Here is a 21,879-nt window from a genome sequence, read left to right on the forward strand (position 1 = left end):
TAGAAGATAATCGGCACAGTAGCTTTGAGTTTAAGTTTAAAAACACACACAGGACACATCACTTTATTTAAACAAACAAACAAACAAACAAACAAACCCAAAACTATGGCTCCAAGAGGAAGAGACTACGTGAACTTGCCCAGTCAGTGAGTCAGAGTCCACAGTGAGCCGTAAGGCTTTGGAAACTCAAGGTAGGACCCCGAGGTGAGGGGTGGAGGGGGGGCACGTTTAGGATGTGTAGGGCCCGTGGGTGTCAGGCTTTGCTCTGCACGCGTGTCCCCCACTTCTCTCCGCGGTAAGATCTTCCCGGCACGCCAGGCAGACTCGTCCTTGAAGCCGGCTCTTTCCTTCTTCTCATTTCATGGACCTTCTCTGAATTCCCAGAGCGATTTGCCAGCACGTTGGCGGAGCTGCCGAATGCGACCGCTTACAACTAGATGTCAGTTCTGCCTCGGCCCCTGCCTCGTGGCACATTCTCGGGCAAGTGGCCCGGCTTTCGGGGTCCCTGTTGACATCCCATAGGGCAGTGATGGCGAACCTATGACACGCGTGTCAGACACAAACTCATTTTTTTGGTTGATTTCTTTGTTAAATGGCATTTAAATATATAAAATAAATATCAAAAATAGAAGTCTTTGTTTTACTAGGGTTGCAAATATCAAAAAATTTCTATATGTGACATGGCACCAGAGTTCAGTTAGGGTTTTTCAAAATGCTGACACGCCGAGCTCAAAAGGTTCGCCATCACTGCCCTCGGGCGTCAATTTTGATAGAATCCACCCCATGAGGTGATGTGCTGATGCTCCTGATGGGTCCCCCCTCCCCCCGCCCCCTCCCCCCCCCCCCCCCCCCCCCCCGCCAGCTCCCAGGCTAGACTGACAGCAAGCCCCGCCCCTCTGCCACCTGGACTTCACTGCGCATGTGCCCATCTCCCCTTTGTGCCATCCCTCCGCCCAGGGACTTAGGGAATGGACCCGCCTCTCCCTGGGGAGCGTGAGAGTTGCAGTCACCCGGGGACGCTGCCCAGATGACCACGCTTAGAACGTCTGGCCTCCCGTTTGCTGTTTTTTATTATTGGTATTACTGACTGATATTACTAATTAGCGGATGACAGTGAAAACAGGGGGCTCGATGGAGGAACTATCATGTGGACACTGACGCACACCTGTCCGTAGATCTCTTTGGGGGTTCCAGTTTTCTACAGCAGAAACCGGCCCTCTTTTCAAACTAAGTCTCTCCTCTCCGACTCGGAACCGGGACATCCTCGCCGCCTGCCGGGCCACGCTGAGCACTGGGTCCGAATACTTACTCCAGAGGGGCCCTGTCTCAGGGGAAACTCCTTACGGATCCCCCAGTTTTCATCACCGACCGTGTAGTAATAGCTAACTTACTGAACGAACTGAGTCAGAAGAGGTGGCAGCCATTGCCTTCAAGTACAACAAACTCCACTGAGTCTGAGTCAACATTTCAGTCCCACAGCCAGGTCCCAAGTAGAGACAGAAAGAGGAAAGCCCCGCAGGTCTGGGCGTCCCCCCGGGACGGGCCCTATGCGCAGGTCAGGGCGGAGCTAGCAGAGGCGGGAATCGTGCTGACTTGGATGTGAACTTCATTTGCAGCAAATACATTTCCTGCTGCGGGGGACCGGTGTGAGGCCTGACAAGTGCGATCAGTAGCTACCTGCTCTTTACATTGGCGTTCTCCTCTCTTCTCTCTAAAGAGCAGAATGTTTTCTGAGATCACATGGTGCTACTACAGCAACTCCAGGCCCCTGCTATTGAAATGGCTAATGCAATGGCACAGGTGCTGCCTAAAAATGTGAAGGGAAGGCATTGCAAGGCCTGGCTGTGGGGGAATGGGCTCCATGGCTTCCAGGCGGGGGAGGCCTTGGGGAGACTGGCCTGCTCTGCAGGTAGTTCTCACAGGCGGGGCTATGTCATCTGTTCAGTAGGGCACTTCCTCCCAGTGCACGCTGGCCCCCGTCTATCTCAGCACCCCAAGCAGGGCCTGCAAAGGGCTGCTCAGGGACCTCCCTGCCCAGCCAGGTGAGCCTGCTCTCCCTCCTCACTGGGTGGACAGGACTCACCTGGCTCCCTCCCGCATCCACGTGCTTGCAGTGCCTTCCTGATTCCTAATTGTGCCCCCCTGCCCTTACACAAACCAACCCTCCTCTGAACTCACCACACCTGCTTCAGCGCCTTCATGCAACCACCTGTCTTTTCCTGAGAGAGGAAAACTGGGCTGTAGTGTCAGAGAAACCAAAGTAGGGGTGTTCTTCAGAGGGCGGAGTGCGAGGTTTCCTTTGGATTTTGCATCAGAGAGGATTTGGGGTGCTTTCCCTTTATGGATGCCTGGGGGGCGCCCTCTTTGGCCCTAAGACCATCCTCTGTGTTGCAGGTTGTTGGCTGCAGTGTAGACTCAACCCAGCCTTGGGGGCGGAGGGAGGCAGGCAGAGATTAGAATATGTAATTCAGTTCATTGCCACTAGGAGGCACCAAAGACAACCCAATAAAGTGCAGCCTGGAGCTTGAGTGGTTCCCCCTCTCCCAGTCAGTATCCTGTCCCTGAATTCAGCAAGAGGACTCCCATGGACTCTGCTGAGTCAGGAAGACAAGCCTCCACGAACTGTCAGATTTCCATGGCCCACAGTGCTTCTCCACACCAGGCAGCGGGCGTTGATAGTGCAGGCAGCTGCGCCCAGGACCGCGGGACGAAGAAGACCTGGTGCGATGCCACAAAGGGTGCTTGGGCTGTGCTGCTGGTGCCCCCACCAGCCTGTGCCGCCCTCTCCAGGCCTCTGCATTGCATCGCTCCGTGACTGTCCCTGTGCACCGGCCACGGGGTGGGGGTGCGGGGTGGGGGTGGGAGTGGGGAGCCACCAGCAAGATCTCTCAGCACGGACCCCAAACTCCCGACCTGGTGCCCAGGCTCCGTGTGATCTGCCCAGGGCCCCCTGTCTCCAGTTCCCCTTCCCACCTCCCCTCCCTACATCTGCTCCCCATCTCCACGACTCTCTCTCGCCCAGGACCCCACCCCCCAACTTTCCAGTCCCACTCACACGCCTGCATCCTGCTATTTTCTCATCACTGCCCCCTGCGCTCGGGAATATACATTGCCCCTCCTTCCTCCTTCCCCAGGACCCCAGCCCGAAGAGCTGCCCCCTTTCTTAGGATGAAGGCAGGCCTCTCCTCTGAGGAGGCTTCAGAAAGCCCCCCGTGTTGCAGCTCAGTAGTGGGTGGCGCCCTGGTCCCACGTGTTGCAGCTCAGTAGTGGGTGGCGCCCCCCCTCCTGCAGGCCCTGGGCACCGTCCCTCACGGCCTCTTTCCCGCCCCAGCACCGGGCGCTGCACGCCCTGAGCCTTTGCAGACACTTGTTGAAGCAATGGACCCACAGAGCGCCTGGCCCCGGGGATGCGCAGACGCGATGCCAGCACCAGGGGGCGCTGCGGCCGCGTGCATCGGATGGTCAGCCTCTTCGGGCCTGGCAGGGCCTGGCTGGGTGGGCTCTGTTGTGACCACGCAGACTCCCAGGTGCTCGGACAGGGTTTTCTGCAGTCAGGGAAGCTGTGTGCAGCGCTGTGATCTCGGTGGTACGTTTTGGGACAGACTCCTGCCCTGCTGCCTGGTGCCGTCGTGCACGACTCAGAACTAGAACCCGGGTCTCCAGGCTCCCAGCCCCGGGGTTTGCACTGTCGTGGGGGTTCTCAGAACCCAGGCCCACCTGAGGACTCTGTGCATCGCTCAGGGACCCCAAAGAGCTGCAGCTGCGCCACACCCACCCTCCCTCCCACTTCTGCATGTTTAAAACAAGCAAAACAGGAGAAAAAAGAGATAAATCTGTTTGTCTGGAGAGAGATGGTGTCTATTTACCTTGTTTCTGTCCTGAGAACCCAGTCAGGTGTTAAATGGACACTAACCTGTTAATCAAGGAAGACATACAAGTTGCTGGAGGAATCAGTGTTGAGAATCTCAGTGGAGGCAGAAGCAACAACAATGAACGGTTGGACCAAAAAGGAGAAAATTAGATGTGGAGTCAAAGGAAAAATGGAGAATTCTAAGGAAAAGAATAAAGCATAGCTCTAGAAAGTTTGGCTTGGTGCATAGAGCATCGGCCCCCAGACTGAAGGGTCCTGGGTTCAATTCTGGTCAAGGGCACGTACCTCGGTTGCAGGCTGGATCCCCAGCCCTGGTCAGGGCGCCTCTGGGAGGCAACCAATCAATGTGTTTCTCTCACCTCAGTGATTCTCTGTCTCTCCCCCTCCCTTCCACTCTCTCTAAAACTAAATGGGAAAATGTCCTTGGGTGAGGATTAACAACAACAACAAAAAAGCATACAGCATAGAAGGTTGGCTCAAAAAGAGTTGAGAGAAAAGGGCTGCATGTGATGGCGGGGGGGGGGGGGGGGGGGGTGGGATGGGGGAAGGGGTGGCAGAGAGCTCAGAAAGGTGAAAACATACGGAGGAATGGCCGCATGTTTGAAGCTATTGTCCAGGTTGGAGAAATCAGATTCCTCAGGACCAGAGAAGTAAGTAAGAAGGTGACAGGCACACCTAAGCCTGGGAAATCTGGGAGGTTTGAGGGTGTCCTTGGGAAGTGAGTGAGATAAATGTCCAGCCAGAGGCAGGTGACAAGGCCAGCGCTCTGCTGATGGGCTGTGGCTTCCCTCTCAGATGGCGGGGACAGCGCGCCACGACCGAGAGATGGCGGTCCAGGCCAAGAAAAAGCTCACCACAGCCACCGACCCCATTGAGCGGCTCCGGCTGCAGTGCCTGGCCCGGGGCTCCGCGGGCATCAAAGGACTTGGCAGGTAGGACCGGGCCCGGGTGGCGGGACATGGAGGAGAAAGGCAGGACACGCCGGGCGGGGCGGACACCGGTGTGGCCTTGAGCACGCCTCTTCCTCCTGGGCTCTCGGTTCCCGCATCGTCAATGCCAAGGGTGGGAGAACCGATCCCTTGGACCATGTTTGGTTCTTAGTCCCAGACTCGGCAGGGCCCGTGTCTGCGCTGAGAAAGTGCGGCACAGGGAGCGGCTCCAGAAGCTGCGACCACAGGGGCTTGGAGGAGGGGGAGGGCAGTGACTGAGACATGGCTGGAGAATGTGGTTTCGCTCTCAGGCGGTCCTGTCTCGCTCACTTGCCCGGGCCCTGAAATCGCCCGTGGGATGGTTTCAGCTCAGCACCAGGGGGGCCCCAGCTCGGTAGGGCCTGGTCTCGGCCCTCTGCTAGAGCGAGGAGTCCCTGGGACTGGGAAGCCCCTCGGGAAGGATTGTAAGCCCCCCTGATTGGTGCCCACCCTGGGCATTGTGTACATCCGGGGACTCACAGGTGACTCACGGGGACTCCCGTGGGCATGAGGCTCTTCCAGGGCTCATGAGGAGTTTGGACTAGGAGGCCAAGAGTCACTACACAGGGATCCACACCTGGAGGCTGTGGGAGGCTTCACTTCCCACAGGTGCTGAGCGCCGGGAGTGTCATTTTCAACAGTCCCACTTTCTCACCTAAGCCCAGGCTGTGGGCATAGGGACCCGGTGGCAGGGCTGTCACAGTCCAATGGGAAGCCCCGCCCACTTCCCTTCCATGTCATATCACTTCGACCTTGGCATCTCTCATCCTGGGTCCACCTCATTGTCCTTGGCACAGACCCCTCAGGGCCACCACCCCCTCTTCCTCTCCTGGGCCATCCAGTCCAGTCCCTCCTGCTGCCACCGCCGTCCCCACCCCACACCCTACCAGCCCCTCCACTGAGAGAGAGCCAGTCTACTGTGAACAGGCACTATCTCGTCCTTGGCCTTTTGCTGGGCTGTGCCCTCTGCCCCCTCCCCTTTACTGGTCTTGCCCTTCCCTGAATCTTTCCTCAACTCAAGTGGGGGTCCCTCCCCCTTTCCCCTCACGATTAGACGGGGTTACGGTTGTCTGGGACCACAGTATCCTCTCAAGGATGCACAGTGTCAACCTGATTTCTCACTATTGGTGTTGGCCTGGATCACCTGCCTGAGACAGTGTCTGTCCGGCTCCCCCTCCCTCTGCCTATGGCGTTCTTTGGGAGGAAATCTCTATGTGAAGCCCCTAAATGTAGGCAGAGGGGACTATGCTTTTCCTCCTCGAGGGCAGAGCGTGAACAGAATCCATTTGGAATTCTTCCTTAAGAGCAAGCTGTCTCTTCCCCCACATTTATTTATTCAACCATTTGCTTACACCAATATGGACTCATGGGTATTTATTTCATACTTTAGGTTACAACCCAACACCACTTTATTTTATTGCTCAGATTATTCTAGTTTTATCTTAGGAGTTCTTTCTGTTGGCCCTGGGCCCCATTGACGTATCCCCATCTATGTAGGGTTTTGTGTGTTTGTTTGGGGCACTTTCTTACTTTCGGGTACGAGATACTAAAGCTCATCTCACATATATTCTGCCCCCGTCTTCGAGTCAGCAATTTCTCTAAGAAGCCCACTTCCGGTTATTGGAGACTGGTATTAGGCACCAAGCTCTAGGCTCCAGAGGTGCTTCTTGTTGCTGGCGTGTCACTTCTAGGTCCTCTGAGCTGACAGAACAAGGAAATATAAGTGTGTATATTTATCTATTTATCTATATTTCTATAAATGTTGTTATATGTAATCATCGGTGCTTATGTCAAACTAAACTGGAGCTCATACGGATGTCTCCAACTCTAACCTATTACCAGGTGAATCAGATCATTCTGGCCTCCTCCCCTAGCTTATCGATTCATGCCCTTTCCCACAGTGAGAAACCTGGCTCCCCGCATCTGCCATCCATTTACTTAATTGTTCAATTCCAATACACCCGAACAGCAGGGCCCAGTCATTAGCTCATCTCCATGGGAAGTGCCTTTATCAGCAGAGGGGAGGGCTGTGTGCAGCTCCTTGCCCCCGTAGTCTTACCGACTCGATTCAGTTCCAAAGTTGGTTAAGTCAGCCCCTCACCCACCCGCCCTTCAGTGAGCTTGTCTCAAACCTTTATAGTGCAGTCAGATTCACTGGTCATCATCTGGGATCCCCTGGCCTCCTAAGTATTTTTTAAAAAGCCATATACATTACTGATTACTCTTTTTTAAAATATATTTTATTGATTTTTTTATAGAGAGGAAGGAAGAGGGATAGAGAGTCAGAAACATCGATGAGAGAGAAACATCGATCAGCTGCCTCCTGCACACCCCCTTACTGGGGATGTGCCCTTGACCAGAATCGAACCTGGGATCCTTCAGTCTGCAGGCCGACACTCTATCCACTGAGCCAAACCGATTAGGGCCGATTACTCTTTGTATTGTGCATTTTCATGGGCTTTAGTAAATGCGTAATGTCATGTATCCACCACCATAAGCCACACAGAGCGGTTTCATTGTAAAATCCCCCATGTTTCACCCATTTTGTTGCCTCCCCCATCTTTTGACTGTTTTTATAGTTTTGCCAGAATGTCATTTACTTGGAATTACACAGTACATTTCCCCCCAAAGTACATTTTTTTTTTCTTTTATGAAATGCTGGGAATAGGTTGGCCAGGTTCAGGAGGAGGGCATGGGGAAGAACTGAAGACTTCTGTATTTTACCTTGAAAAGCCCTGAGAGTGGTTTTCTTTATAAGTCTTGTGCTCTGTGACTTTTGAAAAAATTGTGTGTGTGTATTTTCTTCAGAGTGTTTCGAATCATGGATGACAATAATAACCGAACTCTTGATTTCAAAGAATTCGTGAAAGGGTTAAATGACTACGCGGTGGTCATGGAAAAGGAGGAGGCAGAGGAGCTTTTCCGGAGGTTTGATAAAGATGGAAATGGAACAATAGACTTCAACGAGTTTCTGCTCACCTTGAGAGTAAGTGGCCCAGGAGCCAGTGGGTCTGGCGAGTGTGACTTCCATGTGGTCTGGGTTGGCCATCAGGAGGTTTTGTTTTTAGAAGCGGGGAGTGCTCTGTGAAGGTGATGGGCGGGAGAGGCAGAGCAGACTTAGGGACCTGGGGGCGTTCATGTGCAAACCATGTCATGGCACACAGCTAATTAATTCCTCTAATTACACATCATGGAGAGGAATAGATAGTTTATCACGTGGGGTACAAAAGAGCTCATCTGGTTGTGTGTGTCTGTGTGTGCCTTTTCTATTTACCCAGCCCCCAATGTCCAGAGCCAGAAGAGAGGTGATTATGCAAGCGTTCCGCAAGTTAGACAAGACTGGAGACGGCGTCATAACCATTGAAGACCTCCGGGGGGTGTACAACGTGAAACACCATCCCAAGTACCAGAATGGAGACTGGTCTGAGGAACAAGTGTTCCGGAAATTTCTGGATAACTTTGATTCCCCCTATGACAAAGATGGATTGGTAAGTGCGTAATCCAAGTGGAATTTCTTCTGTCTAATTTGGAATTGTAAATATATAGGAAGTAGGCTTAAAGCCTTAAAAATACTTATGTTACAGATGCTGTAAATAGAAGTAAAACACATCCTTAGTGACTACCTAGAAAGTTGAAGACTACAGTAATAAGAAGTGTGTGTGTGTGTGTGTGTACATATATCAGTAGGGGATCTGTCCACAGCTAGTTACCCATCAACAGGAGAATGGGGTATTTGGAGTAAACATTCCATTTCATGTTACCATATGTGCTACACACAGCTAGACACTTTCCAACAAACTAGACTATAAAAACATATTTAATGAGACCATAATTCAATATTTTGGGCTTTTTACAGGGCTTTTCAGGACACTGCTGTTTTACACACATTCTCATTTGTCGTCACACTTTGCTCTGCGGAAATGGCATTTAAGGGAAGCTTTAGCGAAAGGAATGCCAGCATTTATTCTGATTTCATCTTCAGTAGACTTTGTAATTAGCTTGCATTTCTAAAGCACAGTAAACGTCAAGCTAAGCCCGTCAGAGAAGGATAAGCGCCACATGATTTCACTCCTATGTGGAATCTAATTAACAAAAAAACTAACAAACAAAATGGAAACAGACTCATAGATACAGAGAACAGACTGACAGCTGCCAGGGGGAAGAGGGTGAGGAGGGTGGGTGAAAAAGGTGAAGGAATTAAGCCAAAAAACAACAACAAACAAAAACAAAACTCATAGACACAGACAACAATACGATGAGTACCAGAGGGAAAGAGGGGTGGGGGGAGGTAGAAGAGGGTAAAGGGCTGATAAATGGTGATGGAAGGAGATTTGACTTGAGTTGGTGAACACACAATACAATATACAGATGATGTGTTGGAGAATTGTATACCTGAAACCTATATTATAAACAAACATTGCCCTAATGCATTCAATAAAAATGAGAGAGAGAGAGAGAGAGAGAGAGAGAGAGAGAAGAGAGACAAAAAAAAGCAACCACCCCCTCTCCATTCACTCCTGTTTTCAAGTTACAAATGCATAGCTTGGAAGGTTCAGCACTTATCGCTTTTCTTTTTTTTAATTTTTAAATTGATTTGTAGAGAGAGAGGAAGAAAGAGAGGGAGAGAGAGAGAGACAGAGACATCGATGAGAGAGAAACAGCATCCATGGACTGCCTCCTGCACACCCCCTTCTGGGGATCGAACCCACAACTTAGGCATGTGCCCTGAACCAGGAATCAAACCCTGACCTCCTGGTTCCTGGGTCGATGCTCAACCGCTGAGCAACACTGGCTGGGCAGGAATTACATCTTTATAATTATGTTAAGACTGAGACCAAAACGCCATGAGTCTTATCCACAGCCATCAATGGGCTTTGGGACCCAGAACCAGCTCTGCTCTTAGGTGTCTGGAAGGCCATGGTGATGGGGAAGGGCATTCTCTCCTGGGTTGATAGTCAGTGGGGCGGACCCCTGGGGAGGCCACCCCAACCCCTGTGCCACACAAGAAGGATTAGTGGGACAGTGGGCGGGAAGAAGAGATGGCGGTGATAGGAAGGGGAAACTAGCCTGCCCTTCGAAGGGACTTTCCCCAACCTTTTCCACGAAGCCTCCTGGGGAGTCCAGTTAGCAGGGGTGAGTGGGATAGGAGCGAGCACGTTCTTGTCTTTCTACTGGCATCTTCCTGCCGGGGACAGAGACGTGTCCTCCACGTTAGACTCAGGGGATTGCAGGGGGAGATTAAAACAAGGGGGGGAGGGGCGTGTCCCAGATTCCATAGAGCAAATGCTTGGGGACAGAGATAGCAGAACTCTGTTTTCTTCTAATATCGCTGCTCTTTGATCTGTGGAAAAATAGTCAACTGCCGTTTCCCCAAATTAGCCCAACGCCACCTGGATCCGGGGGTGCTCGCCTCCCTTCTGCAGGTGGTTCCTCCTCGTTGCCACGGGAAACCTCGCTGCCCTCGGCTCTAACCCAGTCAGCGCAGCCAGTTGTGATTCAGCTGATTCGAGTTCCCGCCCCTCTCTCCCTTTTGACATTGGCCTTAGCGTGCATGGTAAGCTCAGAAAGGTCACTGGGGTTTGTAGCAGTCCCAGCACTCACTGTCACCTGACCGTCACAGACTCTGTGTTGCTATTCCATTCTGACTGTGCATGGTCATCATTCTTTTTATTTCATTTACTTATTTTATTAATGATGCAAATTGCTGGCTGCATGGCATAAACGACAGAATCTGATATTTTTGGGGGCGGGGGGGCCGTGGTGGAGCTCAAGCAAGGATTGACAGTTGTGATAAGTGCCCCAGATAACTCTTATTCACATTCATGTTTGAGATTCTTGCCTCTAAAAGATTCAGAAGTGCCTGTGTTTAATTGCTGACTGTAATGCACACACTAATCTCATTTAGCATAATTATGGGTCAGGGCGCCATTTGTTGAGCACTTGTTATCTACGGGGCATTGTGTTAAGGGCTTTGCAGGGATTGACTAGACAGAATGAAAATGTGTCCGAAAAGTGAGGTGTGATTTAAACTTTTGTGCGTTGAGTCATATTTTAAACACACAAGGACCTGTCGAGGTCAAGGAACTCCAGGGTAAATTCTTTTATAAAGAGAACAATTAGCCCCTAATTCATCATTTTCAAATTGAGTTGTTTTCCACACTAAGACTTCTTATGGTGAAGTTATAGCTGTCCTTGAAGCCAGTGTTCTCAGTTATGCTTAAAAAATATAGTTGGTATCCAAATAAGAATTTAGAATCACACAAGAAAGTTAGTGCACTCCTTAGCCAAGATTGATGCTCAACTTGGTGAGCTTTTAATAACTTAGGCTCAGCTGTCACGTAGCATGAAGTCACTGGGGTTTGCCGCAGTCACGGAATGATGTCATAGGTCTTGCAGCCACACCCCACCCTCCACTCTCGGGCAGCCTGGTGCCAGAAGCCATTTGGGTGGAGGCACAGAAGCCACCAAATGATGTGTGAAGCGTCCGTCCTCACCCGACTCTCCCCCTCAACCCTACCCTGACTGGGGGAAGACTTTCACTTCTGATTTTTTAAATATCAAGGTTTTGAAGTGTCCATGTATGAATGTTATATTCATTGTAAGTATTTTTGAAACTCTGTAAGGATGACATTGGCCTTTGAGGGACTATGAGTCTATCTCCTATAGAAATTTTTTCTCATAATTTTAAATACCGTAAGGATGTTACAGAGTGTATGTAGATAACCCGAACATATTTTATGAATTTTCTAACCATGGTTAACTCGAAATGGTTTCTTTCCCCACAGGACAGAACTCCACGTTTTGAAAGGTAAAACATTACTCGCTCTGAAACAAGGGCCTGAGGGGTTGTTTTGGTGTGTCACAGAGAGAAAGTATCAACTGCAGTTAAACACTCTTGATTCTTATTCTGAGTTTCAGGCTCACTTATCTGAACAGACGGGCTTCTGCTCGCACAGAAAGAGAGAACCGGATCTCACTTTCCATTCAGGCCACGGATCTGAACATTTGCAAGCCTTTCTTCCTCTCTCCCCCATGCCTCCCACACCCACCGCCCTTCACGTCACTTTGTTCTTAGCGTCTTAGACCCGCTCCTCAGCTCCCTCGATTGAAAGATCCTTTTCATTGGCAGGTCCTGGAGGTGGGCCCCGCTGAGCCGGCCAGAAGCAAAGTTTCCTTTCTGTTTCTAACTCTCTCCTGCAGGTGACCCCCGAGGAGTTTATGAACTACTACGCAGGGGTGAGCGCGTCCATCGACACCGATGTGTATTTCATCATCATGATGAGAACCGCCTGGAAGCTCTAAATGTATGAACTGGGGGCCAGGGCCTTGGGTACAGCCTCATGGCTCCAAGTGATTAAACATCAGCTCAGAACTAGGATTATAGTTGAGTTCAAGTTCATCCCACTGTTTCTCCCATGCCAACAGCGTGTCCTAGGGCAGAAACAAAGACATTAAGTAGTTAACTGTAATTTAACTTCTCTGAGCTTGTTTCCTTAGCTCTAAAGTAGAAATGAGTTGAAATCAAACCTGAAAAACTCTTAGAGCCTGGCTGATATGATTGGTATGACACCAAACAACATGAAGTGTCTTCCTTGGCCAGTGATAAAAATGGAAATATTTTAACTATAACCCCACCCAGGCACCCACAGCCTATCTTCACCTCCTTTTAGACGGTTCATTTCTAGGTGGAGGATTCCTGTTTTTATGACTGTCCATGTTTAAGTGCTTCAGTCCCAATTTGGGGACCAGAAGGAGACCATGCTTTGCCCTCAATTCTATAACCAAATCTTGCTTCTCTGACCACAGTTTAGGGAAGCTTTGGTTAGGGGAGTGGATTTAAAATGACATTTTGGGGTCATTGTAGAGGCTGGTGTGAGGCGGGGGGCCGTTTCCCTGAGCAGCAGGGCCAGGACTGTTCTCAGTGCTTCTGTGGTTGAAGTTTGAGGCTGGGCTGTGCTCTCCACGGTGGGGATGTGTCATCCTGTGAGCACGCAGACCATGTCAGCGAGCCTTCGCCTGGAGGACTGTTCCTCCCTCCTCTCCTTGCTGTTGGTCAACAGCGTTGACTTTCCCACCAGCACAGGGAGGTCAGTGTGACACAGACTAAGGTCACAGCCATGCTCCAAAGCAGACTGTCCCTCCTGACGCTTCATGGCTCAAAGCATTCTCCTCCCGGCTCCATGCCTGTCGTTCATGTGCCAGCAGCTCCCCGGGGAAGTCCTCTGCGCACAGGCAGCCTCAGCTCCTGGGAAGTAGATGCTGAGCTACAGCCCTCGCGCTGTGTTCTGTGTCTGGGCCAGAGATAAGCACTCGCCAGCCCTCTGGCTACAGTGCTGGGCGTAGTGACCAGTCTATCTTTTTCCTCGGGGACACGCCCCCTCCCGCCCTCCCCCCTTCTCTCTCCTCTTTCCCTGGTTTGGGGACATGGATCGGGACAATGGTATTTTTTAAGATCTTATATCTGTAAGTGACTCTGGATTGAGGGTCTGAACATAACCGCCATGCTTTGTATCAGTTCACTTGTTTACTTTTTATTTCTCAGACTTGGAAGTTGAGGTCAGGATATACATTGACCTAAAAATGGTGGAAGTAGATGTTTTCAGAGGTGAATTATAGCAGGTATTAAGGGAGACACCTTCAATGACTTTGTTTGTTGTTGAGAAGCTAAACTCTCACCCTCATCACAGGCTGCAAGAGGGACATCTTTGTTGAGGATAAGAACCGCCTGGAAGCTCTAAATGTATGAACTGGGGACCAGGGCCTTGGGTACAGCCTCATGGCTCCAAGTGATTAAACATCAGCTCAAAACTAGGATTATAGTTGAGTTCAAGTTCATCCCACTGTTTCTCCCATGCCAACAGCATGTTCTAGGGCAGAAACAAAGATATTAAGTAGTTAACTGTAATTTAACTTCTCTACAATTCCTCTTTCCCTGGAATTAATTACACAAGTCTGGGTTTCCATTGGATTGATTATCTAGGCTTCTATCGAGGCTGGCAGGTCAGAAGATGCCAAGTGTCATGAGGGAGGATATAGAAATGATGTAGAAATCTGGAAGAAATGACAAAGAAATGTGTAGAAGAGATACCCATGTTCTGTGGAGCCTGCACTATGCAGATTGTGGCTACAGCCAGGTCCCCAGTTTCCTGGACACGGTGGATTTCAAGCCTACTGCTCTAGATAGATTTCTGTCTTTGATTCTGGGTATGACTCATGGCTCCGCTTAACTGGGCCATAGAGTTAGCATGTGATTCCGAACAAGGACTGGGCTGCAGCTATCAGCTTCGTCTTCCCCCGTGTACTGTGCTTCCTGTCTAATTGGGGCCCAGGGCAGAGCTCTCAGATCTTAGATAACCCGTGCCTCACAGTGCATTTGGTCACATTCAGTCACCGCCCCTCTAGCAGATTTGGTCTGAGCCCACGAGCTAGGATTCACCAAAGGCCTCTCGCCCTCCGTAGCAAGATTACAGGCAAGGATCACGCCTCTCCTATTCTGAGTCTCATCTGTGATTTCTGGCCTAGTGGGAGGAACAGAGAAAGGTCATTAAAAATCATTTGTTAATACTTTTGGATCTATTTTTGGTTCATTTAACTTACACAATTTAAACATCACTCCGTTATCAATTTAAAACGTAAGCACTTGGGTCAGAAGATACAACACAAGGAAGTTTCCTAAGCAACCCTTTTGAAAACCTTACCTTTTGGGCCTGGACCCCAAATAGGAATTAAACAAAGAAGAAAAGAGGAAGAAATTAGCAGCTTTTTATGAAACAGGAACAATGTATGAAAAAATTCTGAGAGTCGGGTTTGGTCAGAACAAGCCACTAATATCATGCTGAATCTGGGTTCTAACTCCCCCAAAGGCAAACCTAGGCAAGAATGGAGGGGACCCTGACTCAGCCTCTGCTTCACATCCGCTGGGATTCCATTCATAACGCAAATGGGAAATCTAAGACCCACTGGGATGAGTTGCAGACTGAGGCAGAATTCTTCCAGCCAGTCCGAGGGGCTGACCTTAACACAGACATTCAAACCTGGATAGGATTTCTTCCCAGACCCTGGTAGCACTTTGGAGGATGGTGTGCTGTTCTTTGTGACTTGATGGCATGTGTGGGGGTCATGTTGGGCTGGGCCCCTCTACGTAGGCTGCAGATTGACTTTGCACGCATCATGGTTTTAGGTTGAAAATACATCCCATCAGAAAGTATTTCTTGACCCTCTGCTATGTGCCATGTTCTATCCTTGGCAGTAGAGCAATGAGCTAGAACAGTGATGGCGAACCTATGACACGCCTGTTGGAGGCGACACGCGAACTCATTTTTTTGGTTGATTGTTCTTTGTTAAATGGCATTTAAATATATAAAATAAATATCAAAAATATAAATCTTGCCCCAGCTGGTTTGGCTCAGTGGATAGAGCATTGGCCTGCGGACTCAAGGGTCCCGGGTTCGATTCCGGTTAGGGCACATGCCTGGGTTGCGAGCTCCGTCCCCAGTGGGGGGTGTGCAGGAGGCAGCCAATCAATGATTCCCTCTCATCATTGATGTTTCTATCTCTCTCTTCCTTTCCCTTCCTCTCTGAAATCAATAAAAATATATTAAAAAATATATAAATCTTTGTTTTACTATGGTTGCAAATATCAAAAAATTTCTATAGGTGACACGGCACTAGAGTTAAGTTAGGATTTTTCAAAAGGCTGACACGCCGAGCTCAAAAGGTTCGCCATCACTGAGTTAGAATAAATGCAAACAAAACTACTGGCTTTCAAACCAAACTCACAGCCCATGGTTGTTAAGCGATCAGAGAGGCGGAAACATGGGTACTGAAACTCCCCTCTCTGAGTCTCATTCAGCGTCAGCAGCCAGGACCGCGCAGGCCCTTCACATGGCAGAGTGTTGAGGAACGAGGTAGGGCATTTGCTGAAGGCAGAAAATCTACCAAGACGAGGCAAGGAAAGCCCCCTCTATTCTTGGAGGCAGACAGTTGGCCCTTCACGTCTCTTGGCCAATGCGGATGCTTCACTGAGCCGCAAGAACAGTGGGTGACGATTCAACCCGCATCAGGCTGCCTAGGGATGACGTCCGTTCTGCTGGTGTTTAATCAGGTGGAGAGATTAATGTAACCAATGTGTTCTTGGACGGTGTGTGGGTGCCTTCTCTCCTCCCCCTTCACGAAATTCTACTAACACCCTCTGAGTAGTATACCTTTCTGGATTTACGCTTATCTCTTTTGGGCTTAGAATGAAAAACCTCACAAATTCCAGTTTTCAAGATTAGTCATCAAACTTGCTTTCCTGGAAATTACGGGCTGTTCTTTTAAATTAAGGCCTTGTTGAAAGAGGCAACAGCATTTCAAATTTTAGAAATGTTTCTGGCTCCAGGAAAAACACAGGCGCCAGGATCTGATAGATTGCGAATAATGTTATTTATGTGTAATTGATCCTTTTGAAAGCCAATCTCTCTAAGCACAGTTTTGCTTGTCCACGTTGCTTATATGAAAACTGCACAATGTTGCTGGAGAGAGCTAGTTCTTTTATTGTGATTAAAATGCCCCCACGAAACGAATCCCCTAAAAGTAAGGGTTCTAAAACAGATGCCGGGTGGAATCTGTTGAGAAAGCTGAGCAGATGATTGATGGGGGTTTGAGAAGCCTGTGTGAGCGGCGGCCTTTCTGCCCTCTCAGGGTGCGGTGAGAGGCTGTGGTGAAACAGCTCTTCCTCTCTGAGAATAGCATGGCTGCTTGTCTGGTTCTCACACCTGCTCTGCCAAAGCCAGTGCAGAGTGGAAGGTGTTCTTCGGGAGGGAACGCCCTGCAAACATGAGCAGCCAGCCGGCCACGGGCGAGGCTTCTACAAAGGAGCTTGCAACCACCAGAAAGGTATACTGCATGGGGAAAGGCCATCTCAACATGTAATCGACTATTTCTTTTGTTCTAGATTCTTCTCCCCACGCATCCCAAATGGAATGTATTTACTTATTATTTCTGTGGAGTATTAACAGTCATTTCTGTTTCACCAAAGTTCATGTGAGCACCAGGGACTTCCAGCTGCTGGTCTTGCTTCCAGCACTGGACCAGGGACAAGCAGCTCAAATGTGCAAAGGGTCCCACCCAGCGTTACATGGCGCTGCCCATGGAACTATCCTTCATCTCCTGCTTCCTCCTGCGCTAGCTCTGTAGTCAGTTCATGAGGACCCAGAGCTGAAGCCCCTGAAATGAAGCGAGATCTGAGTGTCTAGTTGGTGATCCTGTCATTACAAGACTCGAGTAACTTTTTCTTTACTGACCTTAATGCTTGGCACTCAGAGGCTGGTGTTGATTCTGGGAACATCTTGATCTTGAACTTGAAAGGTCTGAGTTGCTGGTCTCCTAGAAACGCTCAGGCCACCTGCAGAACTGATGCTAATCTGTGCTCTGAGAGAGACTTCAGCACGGGGGCCTCAAGGGAGAGAAGATGCCAGGTGGCCGAGTGGCTGCTTCTCCCAGGGCCCTAGGGAGCCTCGGCCTGTTTCCAGGCTGATGGGATAAAGTGCTATAGGAACGTAGGCCATCACCAAGTGTCGGGCATTGCCTTAGCAAACCCAGGTCATTCCTTTCATTTCCAAGGAAACTGGGAATTCAAACATCATCCCACAAGTTTCATACTTAGTCATGCCTAAAATCTCATTTAGCAATATCATTCAACATCCATTTACTTGTCTTTGAAGCTGCAAAGTGAGCATAGTAAATTACCATTAATTCAGGCTCCACTAATTGAGCTCATTTAGACAGAGTCTGAGCGAAAATTTACTTTTGTTTCATCTATACTAAAAAAGCGGGGGGGGGGGGGGCATTTTCAGTAATTTGAAAAGAATTATATGGGCTATACCTAATTACATTCATATGTGCTCTACAGATACATGGAGATATTTAGTTGCATATACATGTAATTAGTATGCTGTTCATAAAAAATTTCCCACATGCCCTTTAAAACAGTTCCAGGCCACTTCTTAGTCAACAGTGCTTTATTTGCATAACTGTAACACTAGTTACTTTCTAGATAGGGAGGCGTTCCTACATGTAAATCTTATCTTGATAGTATTTTTTTTTTTAACCTTCATCCGAGTACCTGCTTAGAAAGAGAGAGAGATCTATGTGGGAGAGAAATATCAATTGCCTTCTGTATGCGCCCTGACCAGGGATCAACCCCGCAACCCAGGTATGTGCCCTGATCGGGAATCGAACTGGCAACCTTTCAGTGCACAGACGATGCTCAACCAGCTGAGTCACTCTGGCCCGGCTCTTGGTAGTATTTGAAAATAGAAATTGAATAGCAATTATGCTGAAAAAACCATGATAAACAGAATTTCCAAGATATCTGTCATATAAATTTAAAAATGTTTTCTTTAAACAGCTATACATAGCTCTCAGTGGTAAGCTACCCATGCATTAAAAACAAGAACTCATCCCTAATGGCAATATTTAGGACATCATTTCTAGGAACCAGAGATGGAGAAGTTTTAAGCCACTAAGTTTAGTTCAGAGGTTCTCAACCTGTGGGTCGCGACCCCTTTGGGGGTTGAATGACCCTTTCACAGGGGTCGCCTAAGACCATCGGAAAACACATATATAATTACATATTGTTTTTGTGATTAATCACTATGCTTTAATTATGTTCAATTTGTAACAATGAAATTGGGGGTCACCACAACATGAGGAACTGTATTAAAGGGTCACAGCATTAGGAAGGTTGAGAACCACTGGTTTAGTTTATACGCCAACCTTGTCATGTTTTCCGTTTCAACTGTGCCTCACCATTGACACGGTTCTGATTTAAGAGAATTTCCTCAATTTACATATTGAAACATTAGCTACTCATGCAATAAGAAAGTTCATGTAGGTTTGTATGAAACACCCTTAAAGTTTCTAGCTAACATGTTACACATGTCACACTTCTTTGAAAGTTTGCCTCCCAGATGGTGCTTTTGGACCATTTAAAAATGTTCTTTGTGTGACCTTTCAGTCACAGGTGATAAAAGTTCTTCGCTGAAAATGATAAAGCCCTGTTCAGATTGTACTCTCTCATGCTCTTAAAAGAACAAACTGTAATTACCCACAAAACCCTTGTGATGACAGACAAGACCGAGAGTTTGGAGTTGGCCCTTCCAGGCCCGTGGGGAACAGTATTACTCTATGGGTTGGTGTTAAGCAACAGGGGAGGTTAAGGTGAAGGAGAGAGAGATGGAGCCTAGGGCTGACTCCTGCTCTTGGGGTCTTTGCTCTTAACTCCATTGCCCATTGTAGGAGGCGTGGGGAGCACCATGAAGCACTCACACTTATCCTGGCTAATTGAGAAGTTGGGGGAGTTTGCCTTCTAGCAACTCCCACAGGCTAGTCCCTGTGCCCTGCAGTTGGATGCCAGGCATCACGTCACGTACTCCTCAATGCCCAAGGACCCTGAGACGTGTCCCATTTTCCTGTTCTGTCCCTGCCGAGGCATGTGGTCTAGACTCCCTTCCTTTCCCTACCTGTTCCCTTAGCTAGTAACTGCTATACTCTACAGTATTAATAATAGGCACCAGTATGATCGCAGAAAGTATGCTCCAGAGCAGGGCTGCCCTGCAGGGCCTCCTGTGAAGATGGGAATGTTCCATGTCTGCTCTCTCCAAGACATCAGCCACCAGCCATGCAGTGGCTTTGAGTGGCCGAAAGTGTGCCTGAGGAGCTCACCTCTTCATTATAGTAATTTTTATCTGAATGCAAACATGGGATGGCCCTGGGGGAGCTGCAGCTGGCCAGTGGGCAGGCGGGTCTTTGGTGGCTCCTGCAGATGCCCCGCCTCTGAGAGCCCGCTTAGAGGGAAGGCAAGCCAGCCCCCACTCACCTGACCCAGCTTACCTGCCAGGGGCGAATCAAGCCCAACAGGAAATAGTTCAGGAAGAATGTAAAATGCTCTACTGTGATTCCCATATTTTGACGCCATTCCCTTCTTCTTCCCTTGCCTTTTACCCCCCTCAGGTTTCAAAAGAAGACTTTTTGAACTATTACGCTGGTGTTAGTGCTTCTATTGACACCGACGCCTATTTCATTTTAATGATGAGAAAATCCTGGAGATTATGACTTCTGTCTGTCAATTCCTTTGGAAATCAGGGACTCTTGGAGAGTGGGATGAGTTTGAAAGAAGTCCAATGCTCTAGATTTTAATAAGGTGTGAACCAAAGTTTCTGAACCATCTGGAATTGTAAAAGCAATAGATCTCCAGTTATCTTACTTAATTACCTGGAGCAGGTTCATTTCCTTAAATGCCTGAGGATATATTTATATGTTTTTAAATAATAAAGAAGGAAGAACCGGAAGAAGGAAGGAAGAAAGAAATGAAGGAAGGAAGGGAGAAAGGAAGGAAGAAAGGAAGGAAGGAAGGAAGGAAAGAAGATGACCATTTGTAGTGGGGCTGGGAGGTAGTTCTTAGGGAACTAATGCGCTTCTTGTTATAGCTCTTCCTCTCACAGGTGTAACCATAGCTGCTCCCCACACCTTCACCTGGTTTACCGTCTTTGGAGTCTATAGCAGGAGATGATAATGAAAGGATTGGAGGGATGTCTCACTGTAAAATTTCCAGAGCTTGCTTTAATGTTTCTCTTGGTGAATACTTTATGAATAAAGTTGGTTTTCCTCTAAAACTTAATGACTTTGGGGCTATTTTAATATTTTAAATCAGGGCTATAAACTCAGAAAATTCCCACACGTGCATGAACAGGGGACAGAAGTGCATTAGGTGGGAAAGGAAGGTAGGGAGACCAGCTGGCCCACCAGGTCGGAAGCTGGGCTCTCCGGGAGTGGGCACACCTGCTGGATCAGGCCGTGAGGATGGAGGAGGAGGCATGGGGAAAGGGAAGTGCCTACTGGAACCCAGAAGGCTTTCTGGAGCTGCAGGGGAGCTTTTAAGTCATAGAAGTATAAAGGAAGCATCAAATACTTCCAGGTACGGTTAGGAGAGCAATAGCACTTCTGAGAGGCCTTGCACGGTGGCATCAGAACATTTTTCCTAGTCCAGGACTGAGTCCTGCGGATCTTCTGGACTCTAAGATCTGTGTCAGCCACCGAGAGTTGGTCTCTAACTTAAGAGAGACCTCCGTTGAGCAAGCTCAGAGCACTGATGCTAAAACTGCAATGCCAAGGCATTAATCTTCCCTGGACAATCCAGTTCTCATGTTTGTTGAGACCAGGTCACGGAACCTCACCTGGGCTGGAGGATGTGAGAGAATGACAGTGTAGCACTCAGTTCAAGGTGGCTTTTAGCCATTTATTCCCTGATACTGTTAAGCAGTGCAAGAGAATGTACATGTGGTATGTTAGGGTAATGCCACCTGATATAACAAATAAACCCTCACATTTATAAAAGCTCAAACACAATATAGTAAGTTCCCACTTAATGTTCGGTTCTGTGACTTAAACTGAAATGACATAATGAAACCGATTCTACCAGAGGCTAATTGATAGAAACAAAATTTAAGTTCCCACAGCGTCTCATCAATGTTATGATGAAATGATATTGAACAAAACAACATTGCATTTATTTTTCACTCATGAGATAGCGTCATACATCTGCTGTTCATCGTCCCCCATGAAGTGATTCCGGGCGGCAGATTGCTTCATTCTGTGGTTCTGCTATCTCTAGGGCTTTGTGATTGATGATATCCTTTGGTCTGAAAGTGACACCCATCACTTCTGCTTGGATGATAACTGCTTGGATGTTTACATCTGAGAGCAAAGGAGGCTGGGAAGGATAATTCCAGGCAGGAAGCCTTATTGCCAGTGAAAACCTATCTAAATCAGGAGAGCACAAAATTTGGTGGACAACTAGCTTTCTCTGCCGCTTGAAATAGCAGTCCCCATTGTCTCCCCCCCCCCTTTTTTTTTTTCACAGAGGCATGCTCGGTGGTCTGGGTAGCCCACATGGAGTGAGATATTTCTTTGCCAGGTTGGAGAAGTGTAGAACTGAGGTCTTTCTGTGGGGATTGTGGCTATGTCCTCTCACACACACTGGAACACGTTATTCATGTT

General features: G+C 48.6%; 2 protein-coding genes across 2 annotated transcripts in view; both read left to right on the forward strand.

Annotated features, from left to right (window-relative positions):
- The window catches only part of LMBRD2 (LMBR1 domain containing 2), a 147,432-nt gene that overhangs the window by 71,571 nt on the left and 53,982 nt on the right, over positions 1-21,879 (forward strand). The gene's annotated exons all lie outside the window — the stretch shown is intronic.
- Positions 4,594-20,479, forward strand: CAPSL (calcyphosine like). The gene is made up of 5 exons (XM_059691883.1): positions 4,594-4,803; positions 7,648-7,825; positions 8,118-8,327; positions 12,040-12,143; positions 19,834-20,479. Exons 1-4 carry the CDS (start codon positions 4,667-4,669, stop codon positions 12,139-12,141), a joined length of 627 nt encoding a protein of 208 aa, XP_059547866.1. The 5' UTR covers positions 4,594-4,666; the 3' UTR covers positions 12,142-12,143; positions 19,834-20,479.

This window comes from Myotis daubentonii, chromosome 4 (genome assembly GCF_963259705.1).
Source record: "Myotis daubentonii chromosome 4, mMyoDau2.1, whole genome shotgun sequence".
In the NCBI taxonomy this organism is placed as follows: Eukaryota; Metazoa; Chordata; class Mammalia; order Chiroptera; family Vespertilionidae; genus Myotis; species Myotis daubentonii.

Coding starts and splice junctions, on each gene's coding strand:
- CAPSL (XM_059691883.1), top strand. CDS start 4,667: ATGGCGGGGACAGCGCGCCACGACCGAGAGATGGCGGTCCAGGCCAAG. Junction 4,804..7,647: donor GGCATCAAAGGACTTGGCAG/GTAGGACCGGGC, acceptor TATTTTCTTCAG/AGTGTTTCGAATCATGGATG. Junction 8,328..12,039: donor CCTATGACAAAGATGGATTG/GTAAGTGCGTAA, acceptor TCTCTCCTGCAG/GTGACCCCCGAGGAGTTTAT.